We start from the raw sequence: 18561 nt of genomic DNA, 5'->3' as shown, positions 1-18561 counted from the left end.
CAATCCCCAACACAAGCCGTGTTAGTTTTTCACAACAAAAAATCAATGTTTGTATCAACTTTTTCAACTACGTACATCTATTCCTCCATACATCATATCATATCGCACGTTAACTCCTACAATTTTTTTATTAATGTAACACACGTATGGTACATCGTCAATATGTGGCAACACTGACCTAATTGAATTGACCTGGGTTGGTGAACTATGAATAACCTAGATTAGTTAACTCATTGTGATCCGTTTGTCGAATATAGTCAAAAGGCAGGTTTCGCCTAGAGCATACTTTTAGATAGTGGTTGCGGACTTTCCTATAAATCAAAGAACCTAGACTAGTTTACCTCCTTGTATTGTGATCCTTTTGTCGACTATAGTCAAAAGACGGGTTTTGCCTAGAGCATACATTTAGATAACGGCTACGGACTTTCCTGTAAATCAAAGAACCTAGACTAGTTTATCTTCTTGTGATCCTTTTGTCGACTATAGTCAAAAGACATACAGGTTTCGCCTAAAGCGTACATTTAGATAGCGGCTGCGAACTTTCCTGTAAATCAAAAAATCATATGATATGATTTGTAATATACCCTTATCTTTATATTTATTATTTATTAGGTATCTGACTATCTCTGGGTTATCAATCGCATTATAAGTTAATATAAAAATTTATGAAAATTTCTGCCTTACTGGTACAACCACATAGAAATAGATAGAGGGTTTCACCGAGTATTGTTATTACTAGTACTAACAATATCCGGTATATACTTGAGTGTCTAGTACTGAGTATAACACAATATCGATGTCAATTGACAACTTTTTTAAAATATATATATATATATATATATATATATATATATTTTTTTTAAAAAGGAGAAAAAACTTAACATAACAACAACTAGAGTAACAAATATTACCCTACTTTAGCCTGCCAATTATTTCATGGGGAATAAAAGGTTTTGTGGGGGTCCTTCCACTGCAACACGTCACAAATGTTGCAAAAATATATATCATATGAAATTTACTGTAAATGGTAAGGCTGAATTTATTATGAAATATAAAAGTAATATATAATAAATAATTAAGAAAATATAATTTCCACATGGGTCACCTATTAGTTGAACTGTAGTTGCCTTGTGGCTAGGCCCCACACATCTTTTTTTTCTTTTTTTCTTTTTTCTTTATTCTTTTTCCATTATTTAAATCAATTAAACCCAATTTGTTGAAGAATTGCAAGAGCTTTATAAGCCTTCCACCACATTCCATTTCTTAGTGTATAAAACTATTCACATTTCTTTAATTTCTTGCTATAAGGTAAGGGAGAGAGAGGCATAGCCATGGGAGGACAAGCCAATGAGGCTCTAGGCCATGACTATTACTCCGCCACGACCACGACCGCTTCCTCTTCCTCCACCGCCTCGCATTCGGGGGATTCTGGCAGCTCGAATTCCCCGTCCACTACTACCACCACCACCACTTCCGCCTCGTCCTCGAGTAAGAGTTTAAAGGGAAATAAAGGGTCGAAGAGAGGTCAAGAAGCGAAAAATGGGGGCGGAAATAAGAAACGGAGAAAAGCCGAGGGCGGGGAGAAACATCCGACTTATCGCGGGGTGCGAAAGAGAAATTGGGGAAAATGGGTGTCAGAAATTAGGGAGCCGAGGAAGAAGTCGCGAATATGGCTCGGGACTTATCCCACGGCTGAAATGGCGGCCCGAGCCCACGACGTAGCCGCGCTAGCCATCAAGGGCCACTCGGCTTACCTCAATTTCCCTCACTTGGCCGATCAGCTCCCGCGCCCCGCCTCCAACTCGCCCAAGGACATCCAAGCCGCCGCCGCCAAGGCCGCCGAGACCACATTCGACGACCACGACGAGGTAAGCCACGGCGGCGCCAGCGGAAGTATCGAAGCCGAGCCAAGCCGCGCCGAGCTGCCTACCTCCCAATCCTCGAGTAATTTAACGTCGGAGAGCATGCAAGAATCGCTAAATTCTCCGGCGGCGTACGGCGGCGACGACGACACATTTTTCGACCTGCCGGATCTCTCCCTCGACGGCGCAAACCAGAATGACCGGTACGTCTCCACGTGGCAGCTGGTCGGCGTAGACCCCGGCGGCTTCCGGCTAGAGGAGCCGTTTTTATGGGAGTCCTACTAGTTAGCCAGCTAGCTTAGCCGCTTCATCTTCTTTAATAATGTCGTGCCAAACAAACCGCTAACAGAAAACAACCATTTGTGTAATACAGAGAATTCCGACAGAGAATAAAATTACAAAAATACCCCTCAAGAAATATCATGTTCATACAATTCTATCATCAAAAAGATTCCCAAGGTTTGCTGCTATTCGCTTTAGAATAGTTTTTGTAGATTTAATGTTTTTTTCTTTTTTGCTAACAAGTCCCCCAGTTCTTGTGAAATTTCGGCAAGAGCAGTTAACTTTTTTGTAACCTTTCTTGTATGGGCTTGTGCAGTGTATCTGGTGTGCATAAAAATCATAATCCAATTGAAATAAGTCCCAATGAAATTTTTTTGTCTTCTTTTCTTTGGAGGGTTTGAAGGAGACAAAGTTTATTTCACACCCAAGGGTTGGAAGCCACTCAAATCTAATTAAATGACTTTATACATCACATTTTTGGCTTCTATCGATCACAAGATTTCTTTTACCTTATTCAGTAATATAACGAATTTTTATATTGAAAGGTAATCATTTTCATGTTTTTCTCCAACCCAGAATAAGAATAGCTGCATTTAAGCTAGAATATATATATATATATATATATATATAATCGTGTTCAGCTGAGTTACTATGATTTACATCCTCTCCCAGATACTCTGTCGGGTCGATAGTAGGGGGCTATTGGGATTGGGAATTCAATTTTTTGGAAAGAAAGAATAAATAATTGGGCTAATTAAGGAGAAAATATATATTATTTTCTTTAATTAAAAAGTTGAGGGTGGTAATTGTGATTTAGTTTAATTTGGAGGGCATTAGGGCAATCAAAGATCCAATGATTGAGGGGAAAGGAGGCATATAGTACAGACATTTTATTTTACCTACCTTTAATTTATTGGTCCACAAATCATATAATTGGTTGAATTCATAATTTGTTTCACTATAAATTCAACATATTTAATTGAAGTTTAAGCAAATTATTAGAGGTTATAAAGTCAGCCAAGAAAGAGATGTTTTCATCAATTATAAACCTTGCATAAATTATCACATGTCCAAAATAAACCTTCCTAATAATAATGTATGATGAAGTGTCAATAATGTGGGTGTGGTGTCACATTAGTATATCACACGTTTGCTGTAATTCAAAATAATAGCGATGTTTAAAATATTGTTCAACTTAAGCAAAAATAATAATACTATTCAAGTTTAATGTTATTTATCTTATTGGTCCAGGTATTTCGATGTACTGAATTTAGAAAATGGTTCAATCTAAAGATACTTGTTAGGCTTGGTGAAACTACGTTTTGCATCACCAATATATAGAATCTGATGCATTATATTCCACATCGACTCTTGATAAAATCTTAAAAAATATATATAGCTCATAAGGTTTGAATTAACCTTACTTGCAACTGATAATAAATATGCAACTTTATTTTCTTATACTTGTGTAACAGCTAGCGTTATTAATAACATATTTAGCTCCGCGGGGGCTTCCACCCAACACTTGCAACGTGTACATATGCATATATATGTTACGTAGTTGAGAGTTGAGACTTGAAATTAAAGGCATGATATAAGTAATTGGTAGTGAGGAGTGACATAGGCATCACTATCATCTATTGTGTTGTTTAAATTGCATATATATAGTGTATGTGTATTTTGATATTAGTAGGGGAGGATTGAAGGTGGTATTATATTGGGATGAGTGGCAAAGAAATGAGACAAACCAAATCCTCTATGGACCCTATCAAATCTTGCATACCAAAGTGTTTCTTATTCTAATTTAATTACCTTGGGCCCAAACATGTTGCTAATTATTTGAGCCTCATTTAATATCTTGAAACTACACATCACCAACTTCTATGCTTATGCCTTTTACCATTATATTACACTTATAATGTCACCTTTTATTTTTCTTGCCCGGGACACAGTTTAATTGATCAATCAATCCAAAATAAATTTATAAGATTGATTTATTTGCTAGCAATTGCGTCTATGTATAGTGCAAGAAAGTTCAAATTCTTTAGGCCAATTGAGGCAATCTCTTGATTTACCTTCTAATGGAACAACCAAGAAACATTATAGTTGTCTGCATGGACTTAGCTTACTGGTTTAGTAGGCAATATTTGGAGAAGAAATTAAGGTTCAAATCTCGACAGCCCCAATATGAGAATTATGCTCAAAGTGAGCAAATCCCTTGACATAATTTTCCTTTTCACATAAAAATAAAATATAATTGCAATAATAAATATTTATTATTATTACATCATACAGTTGAATGTATGACATACTGATTTTGTAGTATAATGTGGAATGTGCTATGTCCAAATGTATGAAGTTAATTATTCTTTAATTTTATACTTCATTTTATGGGACCCATGTATTAATTATACTCTTGATTAAACATTATTTATTTTTATTATGGCATTAATTATTGGGATATCAGATCTTTTAATATAGATTAATTATTTTATTTTATTTGTTTGTTTGTCATTGGAGTCGAGATGCATCTTGAATTCTTGATTGTGTTAATATAAAATAATCTGGAATATCAGTACTGAAAGACATCATTATTATTTTCTTTAAAATAATTTTCCAAATTATACTCTGTAATAGATTCCATGTAATATAATAACCTCCATCAAGGAAATTTAATAGTGTTTGCATACCGTATTTGATATTCTCACCAAAGTTGTGCCCACAGAGTTTAATTCCTTTTTTAATTTAGTACGACTAATTTTAAGTCTACATGAGTGGGCACAAGGGATCCAATCTAGACATTCATCATTCTTGGACTTTTTTCTCATACATATATGTTCCAGTGGGATCCAAATCCTCATATTGTCGCCTCCATACACTTTAAGTCAGATGACGAACCAACTATACTAAGCCTCAGGGGACACAGAGTTTAATTCTTATTCAGGGGAAAATATTACCTTGAACTCTTTAATATGACGTACCTGACCTTTACAAGAGTTGTACTAGCTTAGCAGTCTACTTACCGATTATTATGGACTCTTTAATGTTTGTGTATAGTTTTGATTATTGTTAGAAATTAATTATATTATAAAGAGAGAAAATAAATAAATAAAGAGAGAACTGTTGGAGTTGCCTTTGAAGCATCTTTAATTTTCCCACATGATGTATATCTTTAATTTAATTTATTGAACTTAATAATTTGGCAAAAAGATTAAGTTGGTCAAAAAACCAAAAGAAAATGTTAATTATTTAAGGTACAGCTTCTGGTTTCATTGTATATAACTCATTTTTGAATATTGTTGGGAGAAATTTTCTAAATATGATTCGATTACTCATTATAAATTTATAATTATCGGGAGAGTCATAAGTGATACCAAATAGACGGTATTATATATAAAATTCTCTTACCAATTATTAGGTTAATGTAATCTTACTCGTATCAAATCTTGTACTGATTGATATAATTTTATTTAATTAGTTCATTGACGTATGATGGAGTTAATCAATTTAGGAGTAATTAATGAATATGAAATATCTTGACACTTGGTTTATCTACTCATGAGATAATTAGGGATGGGGGTAAAGCATATAATTCTTAAGTTATTCCCGAACTTACTGTCATTTATAGGCATAATACGAAATTTAATTGGTGCAAACAATTTTAGTGTAAATAGTCATTTCCACTAGCTTAACATAGTGTGTGTATCCTAGAAACAATAATTGAAAGTTCCAATGTAAAATTATGCATGTGGGTATCCAATATTATAGAACCAATGATGACTTAAAAGTTGTAAATATTGACTCAAATATATTAGTATTAACTATAATAAGCTAAAGTAAAATAAGTCTCAATAGTACTAATAATTACATACATGATGATACATACCACAATTTACTTCTTCTGATCCATGTTAAATCAAAGACTTAAAATTTGTAAATATTAACTCAAATATACTAGTATATATTGACTATTATAAGCAAAAGTAAAGTAAGTCTCAATATCACTGAGAGTTACATGATATGATGGGCATTCAATAATACAATTCAGAGTTGAATTTCTTGTTACCTCCTTTGGTCCACAGGACCGGCTTAAAGGCTAGGTAGAACAATAGGACATTCAGAGCTGAATTTTGAAGTTCAACCTTTCATTTAATAATGCACCCCTTATCAAATTTTTGAAATTTTTATGTTTTTTTTTTTTTAGTTTACAAACTAAAATTAATCATGTTTGTATCATAAAAGATCTCAAAAGACCTGCGGCATATTATCTATCTACACCACATAAGTTGCTTATTTATCTTTTTAAAGCTAACTATATTTTGCTAGAGGATTAAGGTTCTCTACTCAGTATTATTAGAGCAAACCCTCGATGACATCAAACATATTTTGTGGCTTTTGTTCCTTTTTGATTGTGTTTTGGCATGTAAAATAAGTAACAAAGAGAACATGCACTAAAGCAAACTCTGCATCAAAAGCATTTAACTTAGTCACTACTACTATTTGCAAAAAAAAGTGAGACAAATATAAAGAGAAAGCATTTGTTCCTTTTTCTATATAGTTTTTTTTTCTTTTTGCCCCTTCATTTTCATTTCTTATCACTAAAGTTAAAGAAAGAAAGAAAGAAAAAAAGAGGCAAAGAGGTGATTTGATTCTTTTCTTTCCACTCCACTCTCACATGTACCTCGTGGTGATGTTAGCGCTACTCTTTCTTGACTAAACAAAACTTTTTCACCAATAAAATGCCGTACATTGTCACATCCATCGTACCCTAAAATAAGAGACAATAGCTCCGAAATATCGAAATAGCCGAGTGGATGAAACATGATTTTTGTATAAAAAAGTTATGTTTACGATTTTTGTCACAGTGCCACACCCTCTCAATCGAGCTCATCGCATAGAATCTTTCTAGTATAATTTGCTTCTCTTGTGTGGTTTAATTTGCAAGCTATTACGCTAAAATGAAATTTACCCTGTGCTTAGTACAGCATTGGATAATAGATACTGATTTCTCTCATCATTCAAAATAAAAAGAGGGAGACAAGGAATAAAGTGTTTAAATAATTAATTAAGTTTATTATTTTTTTTATATTGACTAATTAAATTTATAAAATTTTTACACTCTTAATCAACACTAGTGCTAATTATACGTAATACAATTATATTTGGTATACATAATTATACATGATACAATCAATACCGGTATACATCGACACTATCATATTGCAGTTCCCAAATTGGTGACTCACCCTTCTTGCTAAGTTTAGAATTCCACATGCCCGCATGGACAACTCAATTGGTCACAAGGATGAAATTTGGGAGAAGTTTAGAATTCCACATTTATGTTATAAGTTAATTTCATTGTTGTTAAGAACCTCTCACTGCTCCTATCTTGGAGACCTGTAGAGGAGGTAATAAAGTGAGATATGTCTCAATTGGTCTATAAATAGGAAAATGTTACACTATAAACTCTCAAATGAAGGTTCTCTAATAAGGCTAAATCACTCTACACATCTTATGAAATTATTTTGAGTTGATTAATCAGTTGAATTATGTATCGGGATTGAATAATTTATATACGATCCGTATAAAACGGAATGCATCAGATCAAGTGGGCAAGAAATCATCGTCCAACCACGTACTACATGTGTTAATGTTGATTATTCTTGATTGCAACTTAATTATGCCCTAATATTTTGGGTTTTGTATCCTCAACCTCTTGGATTCCGATCGCGCAGGGTTCCCCTATTGGAGACTAGTCTACACAACCTGCTGATAAAAAATGTACAATACTTGGGTTTCCCCCTTCCACCTTAATAAAAAAAAAAAAAACAGGCAGCACATTAATCACAATCTTTTGTCGTATTTAATTTCTAAGCTTTGCTGACCTGATCGCAAACAAATCACGCAGAAAACGCAGCATATATATGTTTAATAAATCTATAATTATATATTTATATATTAACACACATCAAATTAGCAAAAAATTAAAAATAAAAACCTACTAATTTATAATTTAATAAGAGCCAATAAAATTATGTTTATACTAGAAACTAAAAAATGTTAGTGAAATTGTTTGTTAAAATGAATGAGTAATATTATTTTGATTTTAGTATTTTTTTTTTTAATTTTTTCTACTCCACCTTCTATTATATCAATTGCTTTTTTTAAATACTTCCACCCATCAAAGAGTTCAAAACTTCGCAGATGTTACGTGGTCCTTATACATAATTATTTTTTAATGATGAGAAACACTCGTAATTACTATTCAAAATTGTGCAGTAACATATATCCTATACAGGCATGTACATATGTTCTTCATGGGTTAAGAATCTTTATTATCTTCCCTAACTTATTGCATAATGATTAACAGGAATATATAATTGGGCAACTTCTGTATATTATTGTAAAATGTGACATCGTAGTCCAAAAATATATACAATATCTAAAGTTTTATTTGACAAAGAGAAAACAACTTTATATTTTTAACTATATTTTGTGCAGTAACCTGAAAGAATTATTCTTAGGGTGCGTATGGCATCATCCAAAATATTCTGTGAGCTATTATACAGGAACGGAGTTACCTAATGCATATCCTTGAATAGTACGTGACTATGGATTTCTCTGGTAATAAAATGTATGGCCGTATGGTGTTGAAGCTTTGTTGAAGAAGAAATCAGAATAATTCTTTTCACCACAAAATATAATTATAAGTTGAAATTGGTTTTCTTTTTTTGTTGGCATTAGAGATGTATATGTCGTTCAATGGCAACATGTCATGTTACTATGATGAATGCACCCACCATTTTCCTATGTATACATTGGATGGCATAGCACTCATATTTTCTGCTCATCATCATTTTCTTATTGTCTTTAGTTATTATTATGATTGTATTTTGTTTTTCCCTTTGGACGCGTGGAGCAATGGTAGTCCATTCTCCATATATATCATGGGATGACCATGCTAGGAGTATTTCAAATTTGACTTTTTTGTGAAAATTGTCTATTAGTCTTCTCAGTTTGAATATGTGATAGTCTAAGTTAGTTTACCTCTTGATGGTCTTTTATCAGTCAAGTCAAAACAAATTTTACCCAAGTCATTTTTAAATAACAACTACAGACCTCTCTATGATCTTTTACCGACCAAATCATAAAGCAAATTTTACCCAAGTCATTGACTTTTATGTAAACCAAAGCTTTTAACCAAAGGAGTGGAGAAGATAATACTCACTTGGAATGTTCTCCTACAACCAAAAATTCATAGGAATACCATAACTTATTGATGAGAAACATCCATTCTCTCACTTTGGATTATTAGATTTCTTTGCCAATCATTCGGATGAGATGTCTAATAGGATTGTAAAGTGTTACTTAAATTTAAGGGAAGAACTCATCTCAAAAGACTAGTTAAATAAACGAGAGAGCCCCTCGAGATTAAACACCACATACATAGTATCTTACAAAACTGATGTGAGATTGTACCGATATCTGAGTGTATGCAACATCCTACTAAGAAACATACCATACTTGTATCATTCTTTAAACTATGATACTACAATATAAATACATAGTTCCAGGTCCTAATACTAACAGCACTTACAGCCTTACAGGGTCCACCCTAGATGTTAGCTCAAACATCTTCATCAAAGATGTGCTCTCAATTGTATAAGCATGACTGACCTATCCTTGTGCAGAACGTCGAAAATAATACCTACATGAATATAACACAACAAGTAGTCTGAAAACCATAAGAAGAAGGGAATTGAAAACCTCAAACCATAAGAAGGGAACTGAAAACCAACTGCCTATATAATATTTCGAGGTTTGTAGCGAATAATGTTTTGAAAACGCAACCTAATAACATCGTTAATTGCATAAAGATACAGGCATACAGCATACATGCAAGAGAGGGAGAGAGAGGGAGAGAGAGAGAGACATACACAAAAATCTTTACACCAAACATGGCAGCATATTTCCTCAGAAGGCGCTCAATTGTGTACCATTCTGACCTGTCAGTCCCATCCTGATAGCCGATTCGTGGCATGTGGATTGATGCTTGAAACCACCAAATAGCAATGGCAAAACAATAACAAAATTAAAACTAAAATCAAAATTCATCTATGTGCAACAAAGAGCTCAAACACAAGTGTTCCACAGGCAGCTAAAGGCAAGGATGAGAAATCGAGAAATAACATAAACAGCAGAATAATTCTATTGGCAAACATCAAGGGAAGAGGTGGGGGCGGGTTTACACAATGAGACCTGGAAATCAAAGTTGCAGTTGCTAAATGAACCCACTGCACTGACATCATTTCATAAGAATATAAGATAAATAGCAACATCATGAGATAATAGAAACCAAAAATACCAGACTTCTGAGCAGCCACATAAGATGCTTTCAACAGGCAATCTTCTAAGCTCGGGATAGATATATTACTCCTGGGGACTTTTCTCCTAGGATTGTATGATTGCACAACAGCCAAAGCAACCCATTGAGGAATATGAGGTGAGGTATTGTCATTACTGTCACCATTACAATCATCTGTACCGCAACAATAATATCCAATTAAATGTTAAGAAACATTGCAACTCCCAGAAGACTGGAAATGAATAAAAATAAGGTTACTGACAAGAAATGAGCATATTCCGATAAAAATAATAAAAATAAAGTTGAAATGAACAGGAGAAAATTTCCATTTTTTTTAGTTAACTACTTCTACTATCTTAGGTTTGAACACTAGTTGAATTTAAAGGTTTCCTGTATCTTAATTCCTAATAGGATCTTCATAGACAGCTCTCAACTTTAAGAGTCCAGGTAAAAAGCACCCTTCTATTTCTTCATCAATAGAGTATAATGCTGTAATCATTTACGTATGTAGCTCCTGCCAAGTGAACCTACATAAAAAAGATCACATTTAACAAACAAATGATAGATTGCAGGGGATGCAATTTGATTATCTCCATGCTTGTCATTCTCTCAGCATTGATCTCCGCTAGAGGTGATCATGTGGTTTCTCTTCAATAAACACTAACAAATATGTTGAAGTTCATTCTCTAACTCAGCATACAACTTGCTCACTCCCGACTTCCCCGGTCAAGATTTTGGAGTGATATTACAAACTGAAATAAAACCTTTTGGCATTGCTTAACCTGGGGAAGTGGGGAAACTTTCATCTCTACATTCTATACTTGGGTTAAAAGCACATTAACCTGAATAAATTTAATCAAAAGTATTTACCTCTTATTTCTATAAGATGGAGATCACCTAAGTGCAGATCACCAAATTCAGAAGCTCGTTCATATGCCATAGGGATGCTTGCTGAAAGCCTAGCAAGTGCATTAAACATTCCTCCATGGCCCCAGTTTCCTGAGTCATCAACACAGCTGCAAAAACAATGTTAGCCATTAGGAAATCACAATCTTGTGAAACACCTTCCTCTAATAAAAATAGGCCTTTTATGTAAGTACTATCTTGGGGGCATGCATACCTGAATATAACTGTAGGCTCTGATGGACACACCTTTGAGGGAAGTGTGCAATCCCCATAAACAAAATGGACAGAACCAGAATCTGATTTAATATCCTTATCATCAGGGCACACTGGATCTTTCACAGACAATGAATGATAGCCTAGAGCTTCCCATTCAGACAGTTTTTTCTCCTCTGCCCTTTTCCTTGCAGCTTCTGCTTTAAGATGATTCTCCTCTACTAATCTTCTCCTACTTCCCAGCTCCATAATTGGAGTATTATTTGCCTGCAATGCTTCCTTGAACTTTTCAATCCAAGATTGATATGAATTCTCATCTTCAACAGGATCATTATCAACGGGATCTGAAACTCCCTCAGTGATAGAACAACTGCCATTGACTATGTCCATACAATTTATCTCAAACTTCTTGTCAAACTTGTCCAATTGTTGCTGCTTGCGGAATGAAATTACTTTTTCAGCCATTGCAGTTAACTCACTCATATCCACCTTATCAAAGTTTTCTTTGCTCATGTCCATAGGATCTAGCATCTGTAAGCCAAGTACAATGGATCGCAAATCACCAGCTTCCACTCCTTCCGTCTCTTTCTCACTCCTATCTATAGTATCCTCTCCTATAATATTGTGGCTCAGCTGTAGCTTTCGATATGCCCTTCGCATAATGACCTGCACAGATTGATATTCAACTGTAAACCCAACAGATAAAACATGGAAGTAGATTATCATATCACATACCTCCTCCACTGTCCTCCTGGTAACTAAGTGAATGGATAAAACATCCTTCATTTGACCAATCCGGTGAGCACGCTGCAGAGCCTGCTTGTCCACCTGGGGATTCCAATCCTGTTCATAAAATATGACCTGCACCCTATGCACTTGTAAGAGAGTTGATACTTGATAGAAATCTATACCCATGACAGGGCCACATGGTGAAATGGATAACGACATAAGCAATCTCAGTCTGCAGCACCAGTCAAAAAAAAACCTATTCTGCAGTTGGGAGGAATTTCAGAAGGGACAATAATTTGATACGGAGTATTAATTACACTAAAAAAAATAAAAAATAAATAAAGAAATAAAAAGCCTTATGCAATAGGTTCAGTTTTACAACTTTTGCAACTGGCAATTATGGAAGGAGTTCTTTGGAGGAAAAAAAATAGTTTACTTAAGAAAGTACACTTCTGAAGTTTGATATTTTCTTCACAGGCCTCATAGTTCAGATTTAAATTTGCCAATCCCATATAACTCAGTTGTGCCATACTCACTGTATCAGCAGCCACGAGATTCAATCCAACCCCTCCAGCTCTTGTTGAAATCATAAAGACAAATGCTCCCTGCTGATCAGCTTCTGAATCTGAACTTCCTTTGGCTGATCTCTGGCCAAAACTTCTTATTGCAGCAAATCGTTCCTCTGCCCGAATTGAACCATCAAGACGCTCATATGAATATTTTCTCAGTTCCAGAAAATCCTGCATAAGAAAATAGTATACAAGATTTTGAACAGAAATGCACTCAACCCTTAATCAGAACCAGTATCAAATTTACCTGGAGTATATCAAGAGTTTGGGTCATCTGAGCAAAAAGAAGAACACGATGTCCAGAAGCATGCAACTTCTGGAGTAGATGATCCAAAACTAGAAGCTTGCCGCTGCCCTGCCCGAATGCATTATCAAATATATCAATGACCACAAGAAGGTGAAAGCACAAGACTAAATGAGGGAAAATGTAAAAAGATCCCTAAAAAAATGATAATAGTCTTCTGTATGTTTGATGCAGGATAATATTCTTTTATAAGTTCAATTCAGGATAAGAATATCAGATGAATATCAGAAGTCAGGCCCATATCTCCATTCCAGTTCAAATAATAAAACTTTAATAGTCTCACTACAAGCAAAGTGAAGATAACCTTACCTGAACCAGGTGCTCACCCTCTTCATATGGTTCAGGCTCAATACCGGGAAAAAGGTAAGGGTGACTACATGCTTTTCTTAGCTGTATTACCTGGAAGAGAAGCAGATCACAGTTTCATAATGAAAGCATGAATATATTTTGATAATATAAAAGCCCTCAAAAGGAGTTACTTAAATAGTAAAATGCATTGCAGAAGTTCTTCCTAAAGAAGAATAACATTACTGTAAGCATCCCAATCTCAAAAGTGCAAACCAGCATGGCAGCATGAAAACTTTTTTATGTTATTTTGCTTCTTTAACTTTTAAAAGAAGTCCTATACTTTCTAAAGCACTGGATCCAACAATGGATGTAATTAAAACAAAAATTATTCTCTGAAACAATTTTGTGGACTAGAGGGGGGACTAAACTAAAATTATTAGCTTACAATATTCTGTAATGACCTAGTTGAGCCTCCAGAAGAAAGAGCTAGCAACTGGGGTAATTCCTTCCTCAATATTGACATATATAACTTCTTCTGCAGTGCCACCAAAGGTGCCATCCTATCAATGAAATTTTTAGAAGCATGCAAAATATAGCAACAACATTACAGTGGCTAGCAAAAATAAGGATACATTGATTTCCATCATTTGAGTAACTGGTGGTAACCAGAATAAAAGCTAAAACCAGCTATTGCAAACTATACTGAGGAACTTACACTGTTATCTCAGTAAGAGATGGCAGTACAAGAGTTCCAGATTCAATCAGTTGATTTTTAGTTCTTCTAAGCATAAAGGCCGCAAGTATATATTTCAAAATTTTGAGTTGTCCCTTGACTTTTTCTGCATTATAGCCTGTCAGGTTAATCATAACTGGAGTAAGAACAGAATGATGACATGATTGTTGCCAATGGCAATCAATGATTTGGAAAGACATGAAATGAGTAAGAAGGATGCACCTTAGCAAGCATAAAATTGATTCACAGAAAAAGATATAGTAATACGTCATGACTCATAAGTATTGGTTACTTATCTCACCTCATAGCCAGTACATTTTGTCATACTATTTGTATGAGAATCATGCATCAAAATACTCATGTAGAGCAGAACAGTTTTCATTATTGTAGTTTTACATATGTATTTGTGTGGGACTTCCTTCATTTCCTTTCCGCTACACTATAGCGTATTTGGTGTAGATGATTCGAGTGTGTGCATACATACATATATATAATGTAGAGTGCCCTTAGCAATCTGCCTCCTTGTTGAACAATTGTCAAGGCAACTTGTGACACAAAATGACATTCATGCCACAAGTGCTTATGTCTATGATTATATGAAAATGAAGAGATAGGAAAAACAGCCATTCAATGGTGGAGAAAAGAAGGAAAAATAACAATGGAAGAATATACACAAACAAATTATGCCAAAAAATCCATGTAAGGTTATGCAGATATCCTAGGATTCAATATTCAAAACTACTGTAGAAATAAATGTGAGCCCAGTAAGAACTAAGGTTGTGAAGAAAGTAGGAGTAAATGCTTATGATGTGGATTCATATCAGATAAAAATGTTTTACATGAAGGATCTCCAGCTTCCTTGAATGCAGAGAGGAACTGCTCTGATGTTCCAAAAATTGAAGGCATACAGAAGTGCATCAATGCCCAAAGTTCAGAAAGATTGTTCTGTATAGGTGTGCCAGTCATCAGTAATTTTCGTGGCATCAAAAACTGCTCTTTGAGGACATTGTACAAGACCTGTTAAAATATTATTTTGCAAATAAGATATAACTTGCAGCCAAGTAACAAATAATAATAGCAACAACAACAACAATAGTAGTAGTAGTAGTATTTACCATGTTCTACTATCTGGCAATGTATAATTTACATTATATATTTAAAATGATGGAACCAATTGCAAATCATTTTAGTCATTGCATCTAAAAATTAATCTGTTAACCCAAAAACAAGAGCAAGGGGTTGGGGAATTCAAATCCGCCCTATAGATATCCACCCTTATCTGACCTGCACAGGGCGGGTTTGGATGTAAAAAATTCACCCGCAGTGGGTGATGAATCTAATTCTAAATTTAAGATTGTACTCACCATTCCACTTGACCCACCGTATATTTTTAATATACTAATTATAAGTAATATTTGTGTGGGTGTGTGTACACATGCAATAGTCATGTTAATTTTAATATTAAGGTAATAATATGTAATATATTGATAATATTTTTAAATACAAAATCTATAAATAAAATTGAAAATTTTATATAATATAATTTTGTTATTTTAATAAAATTTGTGAATATAGAGTTATTCAAATTTTTAGAATATTAAAAGTAATTTTGTTAATTATATTGAAATAAAAAATTTATACAATTTGTCATATAACAAGTAATTATAATTAATTTATTATTTAAAAAAATGTACTATCTTGAAGTGGATACCCGTAGTGGGTCAGAGGTGTATGTTTTAAAATTCCTCCCTATGTGTGATGAGAGTTGGGCAGTAGATATAAGGTCCTCCAATCCAAACTCGCTCCATGCTATCCCTACTGGGTAAGATTCTCTCAACAAGAACAGCCCATAATGCATAAGGGTACTGCACAACCACATAGATGCTGACCCAATCGTGGTGTGTTAAATTAGGATATGTTGACATCTCATAACCAGTCATACAGACCCTAAATAAAATATGAAATGCTAAGAAAGTAGCTAAAAACTTAGAACATACACTGCTCGTATTCTTCAATCTTTGTGCTTCATCAATTATTACATAATGCCATGGAACTTGGGAAAGAAATTCTTGATCAATCAATGCAATCTCATAAGTTGTCAATAGAACATCAAATGGTAATGATGGCATCTGTAAGACCTGTGGTAAGCAGCAAAAAGGATCACCACAAACAACATAACAAGTAACACAGAAAGGTAATGATGGCATCTGTAAGATCTGTGGTTAACAGGTAAAAGAATCACAGCATAACACGCAACACAGTAACAGATTAAACTAGTGAAAAGCAAAACCAATCACACTAGTACCACATCTTACATCAGGCAGTGACTCCTTGGACTCCTTGGAAGCATGCTCATACATTTTCCTACGCAGACTGCGGCGATGCTCTTTCTCCCCAACATAGTGGGTTACTTTCAGCTTTGGAGCAAAATTAGATAACTCACACTTCCATCCATCAGTCACACTAAGTGGGCATAGTATTACTGCAACACTTTCAAACATACAATAATCATCCAAAAAAATTGGCTGCTCTAAGCTCAATACTTACAAGCTGATTAAAAATAAAAATAAATAAGGTGGTTCTCTACTCACAAAACGGCCCATTAGACTTCTGTGAAACCTTTAAGTAGCTCAAGAGCGATATTGCTTGCAGTGTCTTTCCCAATCCCATCTGCCAATTAACAATTCATACCAAAAACGACAATACATATAACATATGTGTGTAATATACTGAAAGTACATATAATTATGCGTTAAATTCAAATTCAAACCACATATTTCTGCAATTTTCAATCATTCTCATTGCAAACAGACAAACTATCGTCAGTTTAAGAAAATCGAAGGCCATACCTCATCCCCTGCAGATAGATAAACAATAAATAGTCATAAATTAGTTTCAGCAAATTAAGCTTGTGAAAGTAAATTTCAGTTTTCCAGTTTCTCCCACTTACCGAGAATGACATTGACGCCGAGACGATATCTTCGGATGAGCCATGAGACTCCTTCAACTTGGTGCGGCTTGAGCGTCGCTTTGACTCCCAAGTCGGCGGAGCTTATAAGCGGAGCGTCTACGGCGGTTGAGTCATCGCCGTGTATGTACTTCGCCGCCGCTATGAGTTGCTGCTCGTAATTCATGCCGGCCGGTAGCTCTGAGTAGAGTAGCCGTTTGAGACGCAAACACCGACTGAATATACGGAGTAATTTTTACGTTTCCGGCACCGACCTTTGAGTGATGTGGCAGTTTCAGGAGTCGGGCTGAGTTGAGTCAACCAAAATGACGGGGCAAATTGAAAATAAATTTACAATACATTCAAAATAAATTTTAAAAAATAGTCAAATATCTTGTAGCTAAATCAATTTCTCAAATGAAAAGTCATAAGTTTGAATTTCAATTGAAACATTTACTCTTTATAATATACAAAGCATACTAAAATTCACGAGAATGACAAGTATACTCATATTGTGCATAGCTCTTATTACATGTTTATGTTTAAATTTTATTGATGGAAATAAATATGAATAAAAATTATGATTGACCCTTTATTTTATCAATCAAAGCATGGCAGGTCAATTAGCACATAGCAAAAATATTATAGAAGATATTACTCTATATTGAATACAATTTAAGGTGTCATCTCTCGCATCCCTCCATCTTCTTGCACGTATGTTCAGGGCACTTGATCTTGAACAACTGCCACCAATTGAACTAAAGCCACTACCGCTTGCTGAGTGATTTAAGCAGTCACTTTGAAGTCCACGACCTGGATGGGAGTGCGACCCTGAATGACTTGAGCAGGCATTTGGAGATCACGGCATGGTGGGAGGAGTAATGATGGGGAGCCGCCGAGTAATTTCCCTTTTCAATGTGCCGTTTCGGTGTAATGGGTGGCCGTTTGACTTTCATGTGTCCGCTTCCATAAGTGCGTCTGCATCCATAAGTGCCCCGCTCCTCAGTAATTGTTCTTTAATGAGACGGACCCGTACCGAATCGGACTAGTACCTTGGCCAATTATCCCGTCACAAATAATACACCTTCAGTATGTAACTTATCAATTATTGAATATATTTTCAAACAAACTAGGGATGGCAGTGCAAACATTTTATTAGCAAAAACTTAACTAGTTTATTGCTAATTAGGTCGAAATGCGAGATTTATGTCATACACAATATTACAAGCTCGACTTAAGATTGATTTACTGGCCCAATTAGTTATAGCAGGTAAGTTATGAGCAATATATGTTTGTATATCATATTGTAATCATTTGTCAGTTTCACAAAACTAGATTTACCTAGTATATATCCACAAGTAGT

The 18561-nt window shown here is 34.7% G+C and overlaps 2 protein-coding genes across 5 annotated transcripts; one reads left to right on the top strand and one right to left on the bottom strand.

The window, feature by feature from the left end:
- Positions 1–1257: 1257 nt before the first annotated feature.
- Positions 1258–2436, top strand: LOC116015425 (ethylene-responsive transcription factor ERF034-like). The gene has a single exon (XM_031255487.1). The coding sequence runs from the start codon at positions 1332–1334 to the stop codon at positions 2145–2147; it is 816 nt and encodes a 271-aa protein (XP_031111347.1). The 5' UTR covers positions 1258–1331; the 3' UTR covers positions 2148–2436.
- Positions 2437–9531: 7095 nt separating this feature from the next.
- On the bottom strand, positions 9532–17504 carry LOC116017591 (probable helicase CHR10). 4 transcript variants are annotated; one of them, XM_031258200.1, is made up of 17 exons: positions 17202–17504; positions 17101–17108; positions 16843–16921; positions 16567–16733; positions 16249–16389; positions 15091–15268; positions 14234–14369; positions 13964–14078; positions 13540–13629; positions 13174–13281; positions 12894–13097; positions 12364–12489; positions 11630–12294; positions 11380–11525; positions 10510–10683; positions 10082–10196; positions 9532–9852 (listed from the first exon to the last, which is right to left on the bottom strand). In XM_031258200.1, exons 1-17 carry the CDS (start codon positions 17383–17385, stop codon positions 9822–9824), a joined length of 2667 nt encoding a protein of 888 aa, XP_031114060.1. In that variant the 5' UTR covers positions 17386–17504; the 3' UTR covers positions 9532–9821. The 4 variants fall into 4 exon arrangements, with proteins under 4 accessions (XP_031114060.1, XP_031114059.1, XP_031114061.1 ...); XM_031258199.1 differs by lacking the exon at positions 9532–9852 and having other exon boundaries at positions 10095–10683; XM_031258202.1 differs by lacking the exons at positions 9532–9852; positions 10082–10196; positions 10510–10683 and adding an exon at positions 10735–11036.
- Positions 17505–18561: the final 1057 nt, after the last annotated feature.

This window comes from Ipomoea triloba, chromosome 4, assembly GCF_003576645.1.
Source record: "Ipomoea triloba cultivar NCNSP0323 chromosome 4, ASM357664v1".
NCBI classification, from domain to species: Eukaryota; Viridiplantae; Streptophyta; class Magnoliopsida; order Solanales; family Convolvulaceae; genus Ipomoea; species Ipomoea triloba.
Note: the sequence above shows the minus strand (reverse complement) of the source record. Positions and strands in the feature narration are given on the sequence as shown.